The 9981-nt window shown below is 59.7% G+C and overlaps 1 protein-coding gene across 1 annotated transcript in view; it reads left to right on the forward strand.

Moving 5' to 3' along the window:
- The window catches only part of RAB3IL1 (RAB3A interacting protein like 1), an 8207-nt gene extending 5062 nt beyond the window's left edge, over positions 1–3145 (forward strand). The window contains exons 5-6 of the mRNA XM_023748878.1: positions 1248–1314; positions 2209–3145. Coding sequence (XP_023604646.1) covers positions 1248–1314; positions 2209–2288 — 147 coding nt within the window. The 3' untranslated portion in view covers positions 2289–3145. The remainder of the gene's footprint in view (positions 1–1247; positions 1315–2208) is intronic.
- The last annotated feature ends 6836 nt before the right edge of the window (positions 3146–9981 follow it).

The raw sequence follows: 9981 nt of genomic DNA on the forward strand, positions 1-9981 counted from the left end.
CGCAGGGAGAGGAGCTCTGTCTCCAAGCACAGCCCTGGGCCAGAAGCCCTGCTCTCGTCAGTCCCTGCTCACGAGCCGCCCGCGGGGGGGAGGGGGCCACACCTGGCCTTTTTCTTGCTCTCCCCCGCCAGTCCCGCCCCGCCCCCCGCATTCTGGCCTCACTGGGCTGGTGCCCTGACTTGGCCACACTCTCTTCATACCTCCCTGCCTGTGCCCGGCCACCAGCCCCCCTGCACCCGCTTTGTCCCTGGCAAGGGTTCCTGTGCGTTTGAGGGCCCAGCACGAGCAGGTCCGCTCCCTGTGACTTTCTCCATGCCCCGTCTGAGGCCCCCACACACTGGACCCCCCCTTCCCTAGAGGGCTGGACGTCCAGTGGGGGCTGCTGTGGGCACTGCCAGCTGCTTGCCATCTGCCTCAGGGCGGGTGTTCCTAAAGGCAGAGCCTCAGAGGAACGTGCAAGGCTCAGGCGCTAGAGAGGACGGCAGGATGGGGTGCAGGCTAGGGGAGGTGGCAGAGTGAAGCGGGGTGTGGCCGAGGCTGGGGTCTGGCTGCGGCTGAGTGGGTCCCACCCTGAGGCAAGGGGACTGGCCTTTTATACCCCCCATGCCAGGTAGCCATTGGCAGAGGGACACCTATGAGCCATTAGCGGCCAGCTCTCTCAGCATCGGGGAGATGGGGCCCCAGCCTGGGGAGGGCCCTGCAATATCCTCTCTACCGTATGAGAGTCTTCGTGGCAGGGCCCGGGTCTGAGCACAGGGGGCAGAGCAGGCTTCGGCCGGGCTGGGGCTTCGGGCACGGGGACCCAGGGCCGCCAGGTGAGCGGCTTCGATCCCCTTGTCTTCCCTGGCGTTACCAGGAGCACCTGGCTAAGGCCTGGCTGGCCCGGGCCTCGGCGTCCAGAGCAGGCAGCCGCGGGGTGGGCGGCTCTGCCACGACTGGCTCTGTGACCTCCACGGATACCGGCTGGCTTCGTTTTGGGGGCCTCCGTTTTCCCCCGTAACAAGGACATGAGAAGCAGGCTGCCTCCCTGGCGGTGGGCCCTCGATTAAATGCTAGTTGCTGCTGCTGTTTTTAGTCGAGGTCGTAATAGTACTGCTATTGTTAAACAGCCCGGCCCCGTTCGATTCAGGCTCTGATGGGACAGGACATGGGGCGTCCCGCTCTGGTCTCTGACCTGCCCTGGCCTTTGAGGGACCCCAAGTCTGAGGACTGGCGGTCACATCCCCCCCCTCCCCTTCTTCCCACAGATCACTGCTGTGTGCAACTTCTTCACCTACATCCGCTACATCCAGCAAGGCCTGGTGCGGCAGGACGGTGAGCGCCCCCTGGTGGCCGACGGGGGATGGCACCCTGGGGGATGGGGATGGGGCCGGTCCGAGGCTTCTGCCAGGACTCGGTGAAGGGGGAGATTGTGGGTGAGGAAAGGGCCAGTCAGCCTGGCGCTGATGTGAGCTGCAGAAGGAGCTCTGAACCCCGCTTTACCAGGAACGCTAGCCTGATGCCACCCCCCACCTGGGCTGAACGCTTTCTCCCTGGCCCAGGGCCTGCAGGGACAGCTCCCTGTCACTGGCCTGGCGTTGGAGGACCTGCATGAGGGGCCTCCCCGGGGACCCCTCTCCTCCAGGTGTGGCCTTCTCATGGCCCCTGAACCTGGGCCTCCCCCTGTGCCCTTGCCCAGCGGGTCCTCCGGCCACCCCTGCCCCCTCCCCCCATCCTGCATAGCCTAGCTTCCCGCTCCTCCAACCTTGGTTCCCCAAGAGTGTCCTGAACCAGTTTGGAGTGTGCGCCTCTCCCCCACCTGTGGGGGCCAAGTCCCCCGGGAAGGCCGCAGCCAGGCCAGGGTTGAGCCCTGAGGGGCCACCTCCTTCCAGCTGCTCAAGGTCCCGGTGAGGCCTTGGGAGGTGAGGAGGGAAGGCATTGTGAGTGTGTGGCCGTGTGCACCTGCTCATCCGTGTCCGGCTGTGGGAGCGACCGCCACCTGCTCCCCGGGCAGCACGGCCCCTGAACGTGTGTGCACTCAGCAGTTTGCAAACCTCAGACCCCACCCTTGGAGAGTGCAGCCACTGGCCGAGGCCATCTGTCCTGGGGGACGGGGAGCCCAGAGTGCCTGCCCGCTGCCCTGCCCAGAGCCAGGGAAGGGCCAGGCCGTCTGCCCAAGGTGACCCTGAGCTGTCACCAAGCTCTCCGCCCTCTCTCTGCCTGCAGCAGAGCCCATGTTCTGGGAGATCACCAGGCTGCGGAAGGAGATGTCGCTGGCCAAGCTGGGCTTCTTCCCCCAGGAGGCCTAGCCTGGCCCAGGACCGACGGGCGGACAGGAGGACGGTGCGGGAGCCAGCCCGGAGCCAGAAGCTGCACAGACGGACACACGGCCAGGCGAGGAGGCGTGCTGAGCCGGTCCCACGCGCCATCCCAGGGAGACAGGACCTCACGGGATGACCCTTCTCCCTTCCCAGTGGCACGGCCACCACGAGGCTGGAAGGCACCGAAGACCGAGGACCGGACCCGCACTCGGGGGCTCAGCTTTCGGGAGGGGACCCCCGGGGCGGCCGGCACCCTCCGCCCCAGTTCCGGGAGCTGCTGCCTGCAGGTGCCTGCGGCTGCTGGGCAGCCTGGTCTCCTGGTATCGCCCACCCAGCTCCCAAGCCCTGCGCACCAGCACCCCCTTGTGGCCATCCCTCGCCCCATCCCAGTGCCCATAGGGCAGTGGTGCTAGGAGGGGCCGCCAGGGACTTCCACGCCAGCTGGCACCTGCTTGAGAACTGCCTCCAAGTTCCTCCGATGGACAAGGCCCCTCCCATGTGACCTGCCCCTGCCCCTGCCCCTCTGAGCCCTGTGCTCCGGGAGGCACCGCCCCCACCGCCGCTGGAAGGACCGGGGCACTTTTCCCCCAAAGCAAAGCACAGCCAAGGCCTCAAGGCGCCAAGCCTGCTTTCAGCCGAGGGTGGCCCTTCAGACAGCACGGACTGAGGTCACCAAGCCCTGCCCGCAGGACAGGGGTGGGACAGGCAGGCCCCAGGCCCCCCTCACCCCTCACAGCCCATTCAGGACCCGGCTACCACCTGGACACATCCCTCACCACGTCCAGTTCCCGCCTCTGAATGGAATGCAGCGCATCTCTATTTAATAAAGGAAGCCTTTGTTGGTAGAGGCGGGGCAGCCACGCGCCTTCGCTCCTGTGCCCGGGGCTCGGGCCAAGGCTCGGGCATCTACAGGAACGAAACCAAATCCTTTCCTCGCCCACCGGCCCTCGTGCGCCGGATTAAGCCCGGATCCTGCAGGGTGGCTGTGCGGAGACGCCTCGGGTGGGGCTGTGGGCTGTTGGGGGAGGAGCCCGAGTTCTCTCCCTGGGGAGCGGCTGCCGTGGGGAGAATGGCTGGCTCGGCGGTGCCTCCTGAGGGCCTTGGGCGGGTCCCCTCCAGTCTCCCTGCCTCCGTCTCAAGGAAGCCTGGAGCCCAGAGTCCAGCTGCCTGGCGCTCACGGGACAGCCGCAGGGTTGCCTGGTGATGTCTGCCAGCAGCACAGGGACCGTGGTAGCAATCAGGGAGGAGGAAGGGCTGGGGCCTGGTACTGCCCGTCCCTGCCCCCAGCACCTGTTCCCTGACTCAGTCACACCCCGGGCGAGGGAAACACCGGGTGACATTCCAGAGGCCAGGCCCAGGGCCCCGCCCTCCAGACCTGCTCTGCCTGCCCCTCTGATAGCGGGCACTTCTCTTGTCAGGCCCACGCGCGGCCCTCAGGAGCAAACAGTAGCTGAGAGGGATGGGAACACACTCTGGCCCCATTATCTCCCAACAATAGCTCGTTTCTGAGCCCTTGTCCCGTCCCAATCCTGGTTTCCAGCCCTTTCAATGAACGAATTCCTGTGACCCTCACAGCAGCCCTAAGCGGTACTGTGATCCCCATTTTGCACATGAATCGACTGAGGCACCGAGAGGTCACACAGAGGAAATGGTGTCCCCACAACAGGAATGGACGAGTCCAGCTCCAGAGCGTTAACCAGCATCCTAGACTCCTTTTACTAAACATCTCCATGTAAAAAGCTGCTGGTTCGATCCCAGGTCGGGGCACACGTCTGGGTTGTAGATTGATCCTGGGTAGAGGGTGTGCAGGGGGCAGCCCATTGATGTCTCACTCTCACATTGATGCTTCTCTCCCTCTCCCTTCCTCTCTGAAAAAATAAAATACAAATCTTTAACCCCCTGCCATGTTCCTGGTGAGGAACCAGGCCCTTCCCCGGTTTTGGGGGATGGAGAAGCTGAGGTGCAGGCCGTGGCCGAGGCAGATTTGAGTCTGTTTGTTTCCCACATTTTTACCCCGTGACACCTGCCCTCCCCTTGTCCTTCTGGCTTGGGGGGTGGCGGGGGGCTCCCTGAAGGAGCTCAGGGAGGGAACAGTTAGCCATCAGCCACACAGGTGTTACTCCTCTTAAGTGAATTTTCTAGATAACCCACTTGGCCCTGGCACATGTGGTCACCTCTGGAAAGCTAGCCCCGACCAGGGCCATTGAGCCCGAGCCCAGCCGCCCGTGGCCTGCCCATCACTTGGCCGCATGTCACAGTCTGCCACGCCTGTCCTGATCCGATCCTGCCAGGGCTCTGTACCTGGGCCCCGCGCTCCTCTCTGGGTCTCAGTTTTCCCATCTGTGAGTTGGGAAGATTGGCTGCCGTCACCTTAACCATCCCCTCCCTCTTATTTATTTTATTGTGGTAAAAAACACATAAAGTTTACCATCTTAACCATTTAAAAAATACACAGTATTTTTATTCATTCCCGAGAGGAAGGGAGAGGGAGAGAGAGATACAAGCATCAATGATGAGAGGCTCATTGATTGGCTGCCTCCTGCACGCCCCCTACTGGGGATTGAGCTCGCAACCCAGGCATGTGCCCTGACCGGGAATGGAACGGTGACCTCCTGGTTCTTAGGTGGACGCTCAACCCCTGAGCCACGCTGGCCGGGCACCACCTTAACCATTGTGAAGCGCACAGGCCAGTTGTGCTAAGTATGTTCACACTGTTGTGAAGCAGATGTCCAGCGCCTTTTCATCTTGCCAGTCGGCAACTCTACCCGTTAGACAGCCCCTCCCCCGCCGCTGGCCGCCACAGGCCACTTCCGTTCCCAGGACGCTGGCTGCTTTAGACACTGTCCATGGCATCGTGCAGTGTCTGTCCTTCCGCGACTGGCTTATTCCACTTCGAGGCTCATGCGCGTTGCGGCCTGGGGCAGAGGTCTCTCCGCCTCGGGGGTAACAGTCCTCGGTGCGTGTGGGCCACGCGCTCCTTGTCCCCCTTTGATGGGCACGTAGGTTGTTGCCACCACTCGGCTAACGCCGCCGTGGCGCGCGCTCTCTCTGGACCCTGCTTTCCGTTCCTTTGGACGTTCACCGAGAGGCGGGTCGGCTGGTAGGTGCGTTTTAGTTTGGTCAGGACCCTCCACGCCATCCTCCATGGTGATGCTCCGGTTTACAACCCTCCGGGTGCGCAAGGCTCCGGCTGCGCCGTCCTCCCAGCACTCCCTCCTCGCTGTCTTTGGATAATGGCCATGCTGATGGCTGGGGGATGCTCCTTGCGGTTTTGACTGGCATTTCTCTGATGCTTAATGCTGTTGAGCCTCTTCTCATGTGCTCGTGGCCAGCTGTGTGCGGCCTCTTTTCGCTCAGGGGCATCCGTTCCAAGGAGCTCTGCGCCGTGGCGGCCATGGCCACGCGTGGGGAGAGGCTGTGGCGGGGAGGGCCACGGGGGTCTGGAATAACCGTGGCCCTGCCTCCCGCCCTCCCCCTCACAGGAGAGTGTGCAGGGGCTCAGCAGCCGGCGGGGGGAGCTTGCACTGCAAGGCGAATGCTAAAGCTCAGGGGGAGGCCGCTGTGTGTCTGCTCGTCAGGGCTTGGCGACTGCTCTCTGGGAGGCCGGGAGCTCCCAGACCGCCCGCCCGCAGGGCCACTGGCGGCACCAGCAGCGTTTGGCTCCGGGGCAGCGGCTGGCAGCTCCGCGGGGTGGAGACTTCGGGGCGTCCAACAAGAGGCCTGTGTGGCAGCTCCTGGCAGGGGAGCCCAGCAGGGGCCGGGCAAGGGCTGGAGTGGATGCCCCTTCCCACAACGCTCCGGCGCCCAGACCCTCCCTCGCCTTTGGCCAGTTCCCCCTCCTCCTCCCTAAGCCCAACACTCTGGCGGCGGCCCCGTGGCAGCTCAGGAATGTCAAGCGGTGCCTCTCCCTTTCCAAGTGGCCAGAGAGGGCTCGCTTGCTCTGCGGGGTGTGGGGACAATGGAGTCCCAAGTCCGTCCCCCGCGCCCCCACCCCCCCGACTCTAGGAGACTTGCAGGATCCACTGGGTTGCAGCCCAGGGAGGTGAAGGGACCGATTGAAGCCCCAAAGCCTGTAGAGAAGTCACGTGGGGCGCGGTGGGGAGGAGACACAGCTCAGGCTTTATGGGAGCACAGCCCCGGGTGGCGTGGGTGGCGGGAGGGCTCGAGCACTTGGTGGTTCCTGCCGGGTACAGAGCCTGGAGGGTGATGGCACTGGGCCCTGGCCCTGCCCCGCCTCCTGAGGGCCCTGTGCTGGCCTCACCTTCCTCATCTCTCCGGGTGCAGCTGGGGGAGGGGGAGGAGCTAACTCACCCCAACCCCCCAGCTGCCTCCCGCCTGCGCTGAGAGCAGGCCAGGCTCCAGAGAGGGCGTCAGGGGTCAGCGTCCGACCGCCGAGGGTGGTGTGAGGGCCATGCCCTGTGGAGGCCGTTTTCAAGTGTATAATATAGTAACTAGAATCACCACACTGCCCATTAGGTCCCCAGAACTTAGTCATCACCTCACTGAAAGCTTTTACCCTTGAACCAACATCTCCCCACTTCCTGGGCCCCCTCAGGCTGCTAACCACCATGTCCCTCTCTGCCTCTATGCGCTGGCTTTTGTAGATCCCACCTGTAAGGGAGATGATGCGGTGCTTCTCTTTCGCTGTCTGACTTACTGCACTTAGCAAAATGCTCTCCACGTTGTCCCCATGGCAGGAGTGCCTGCTTTTCTCATGGCTGAGTAATATTCCATATTAGAGGCCCGGTGCACGAAATTCGTGCACAGGTGGGGTCCCTAGGGCCTGGCCAGGGATCAGGGCTGCTCAGGTTCCCTGCCTCCTCCACTCCCTGCCTCTCCCCCTCCTCCTTCCCTCACTGCCCGGGTCCGCGGCCACCCACCCCCAGTTCCCCGTCCCAGCCTGGGGCCCGACCCTGACTGGGCGATCGGGACCTGCCAGCCCAGGGGAGGGACTGGGAGGTTGGCTGGCAGGCCCCATCAGCAATCAGGGGCTGGGGGCAGCTCCTGCATTGAGCATCTGCCCCCGGTGGTCAGTGTGCGTCATAGTGACCGGTCATTCTGGTCGTTCTGGTCATTCCGTTGTAACGTCACTTGGCTTTTATATATATAGATAGATTATCTCACATCTTCCACATCCATTCATCTGTCGGTGGACACACGAGATGTTTCCACAGCTCAGCTACTGTGAACAATCCTGCAGTGAACATGGGAGTGTACATATCTCTCTAAGATCATGTTTTCATTTCCTCTGGATATATCCCCGGAAGTGGGGTTGCCAGGCCACATGGTAGTTCAGTTTTTAATGTTTGAGGCGTCTCCATGCAGTTTTCCACAGCGGCTGCACCAGTTTACACTCCCACCAACAGCTCACAGGGCTCCCTTTTCTCCTCGCCCACACCTGTGATCTCGCGTCTTTTTTATGACGTCTTCTAACGGGTGTGAGGTGATAGCTCAGTGTGGTTTTGATTGGCGTTTCCCTGAGGCCAGGCACCTTTTATTTGGTAAATCTCTATTCCGTTCCTTTGCTCATTTTTAAATCAGATTGTTTGCTTTTTTTGCTATCGAGTTCTTTACATCTTTTGGATATTAACCTCTTACCAGAGACAGCATTTGCAAGTATTTTCTCTCATTCTATCGGTGACCTTTCCATGTTGTTGATTCTTTTGCTGTGCAGAAGCTTTTTAGTTTGGTGTAGTCCCACTCGTTAGTTTTTGCTTTTGTTGCTGTGCTTTTGGCGTTATAGCCACAAAATTGTTGCCAAGACCAATGTCAGGGGGCTTTCCCCCCATGTTTCCTTTAAGGAGTTTTTTGGTTTCACGTCTTATATTTAGGACTTTAACCCCCCCCCCCCTTTTTTGGCTTAAGTGTATATATTTTACCAGGGCAAAGGTATCCTTGTGAATGAACTCATGCAACACACACTATGCAGTTGCATCATTTAGAGCAGTGGTTCTCAACCTTCTGGCCCTTTAAATACAGTTCCTCATGTTGTGACCCAACCATAAAATTATTTTTGTTGCTACTTCATAGCTGTCATGTTGCTACTGTGATGAATCGTCATGTACATATCTGATTTGCAGGATGGTCTTAGGCGACCCCTGTGAAAGGGTCGTTCGACCGCCAAAGGGATCGCGACCCACAGGTTGAGAACCCCTGATTTAGAGGCTTCTGCAGGGACAGGAGGTGGGCCTGACTCCTCCTCCTGCTACTTGCTGACCCACCTCTGCCAGAAGGAGCGGCAGCCAGCATGGACTCCACCACCCCAGAGGGTTGTTTTTTAAAATATATTTTTATTGATTTCAGAGAGGAAGGGAAAGGGAGAGAGAGAGATAGAAACATCAATGATGAGAGAGAATCATCGATTGGCTGCTGCCTTCACGCCCCCTACTGCGGATGGAGTCCACAACCCGGGCATGTGCCCTTGACTGGAATCGAACCTGGGACCCCTCAGTCTGCAGGCTGATGCTCTATCCACTGAGCCAAACTGGCTAGGGCAGCCCCAGAGGTTTTTTTGTTGTTTTTTTTTTTTTTTTTACTCATCCCTCCCCCTTTGGCAACCATCAGCTTATCTTCCATAATAATAAAAGCATAATATGCTAATTAGACCGGATGGCCTAACGACCTTCCAGATGAAGCCAGGGCTCCGAGGGCCGAGCCCCTTGCACGAATTTCATGCATCTGGACTCTAGTCTATAATAATAAAAGCGTAATATGCTCATTAGACCGGACAGCCAAACAACCTTCCAGATGTCATTCCACATGTCCTCCGGACGAAGCCGCTGCGGGGGCAGAGGCAGAGGCGGTTAGGGGCGATCAGGCAAGCAGTTAGGGGTGGGACAACAAACCCATGTTTCTCTTTCCTCTCTCTCTAAAATCAATTCATAAGAAAAAAAATTGTTTTAAATCTACGTATAACTGTTGAGTCCCCCAAAACTGTAGTCGACCACGGATACACTCAGAGGGATTGGCTCCAGGACCCCCACAGGTACCAGGATCTGCGGGGGCTCAAGTCCCTTATGTGAGATGGTGTAGGAGGAGGCATACAGTCGGCCCTCCGCCTCCAAGGATTCCCAACCTGGCATGGAAAATACCGTTTTCCATCTGCAGTGGGTTGAATCCGTGGGTGAGAAACCCAGAAGTATGGAGGCCCACGGTATGTTTACTGAAAAAAATCCACCCACGAAGTTCCAACCCCTGCTGTTCAAGCGTCCACTGGACTTGCGGTTCTCCAAGTGGATTCCTGAACCCGCCCATCAGCGATGCCTGGGGACTTGCCGAATCCCCATCCAGGTGGCGGCCCTGCAGGCGCATCTTTTTTTTTTTTTTTATGTATTTTTATTGAGTTTTTACAGAAGAGGAAGGGAAAGGGACAGAGAGTCAGAAACATCATTGAGAGAGAAACATCGATCAGCTGCCTCCTGCACACCCCCCACTGGGGATGTGCCCGCAACCACAATACATGCCCTGACCAGAACCGAGCCTGGGACCCTTCAGTCCACAGGCCAACGCTCTATCCAAACCGGTTATGGCTGCAGGCGCATCTTAATGAGCTGACACCACTGCCCGGTGCACACCCTTGCCTGATTGCATCTGCCTCACCCTTGCCTGATTGCATCTGCCTCGGGTGTGAACTCTTACCTGGTAGGAGCAGCGATCTTTATCGCAAAGACCTACCCAGTCG

The sequence above is a fragment of the Myotis lucifugus genome, unplaced genomic scaffold (genome assembly GCF_000147115.1).
Source record: "Myotis lucifugus unplaced genomic scaffold, Myoluc2.0 scaffold_2011, whole genome shotgun sequence".
In the NCBI taxonomy this organism is placed as follows: domain Eukaryota; kingdom Metazoa; phylum Chordata; class Mammalia; order Chiroptera; family Vespertilionidae; genus Myotis; species Myotis lucifugus.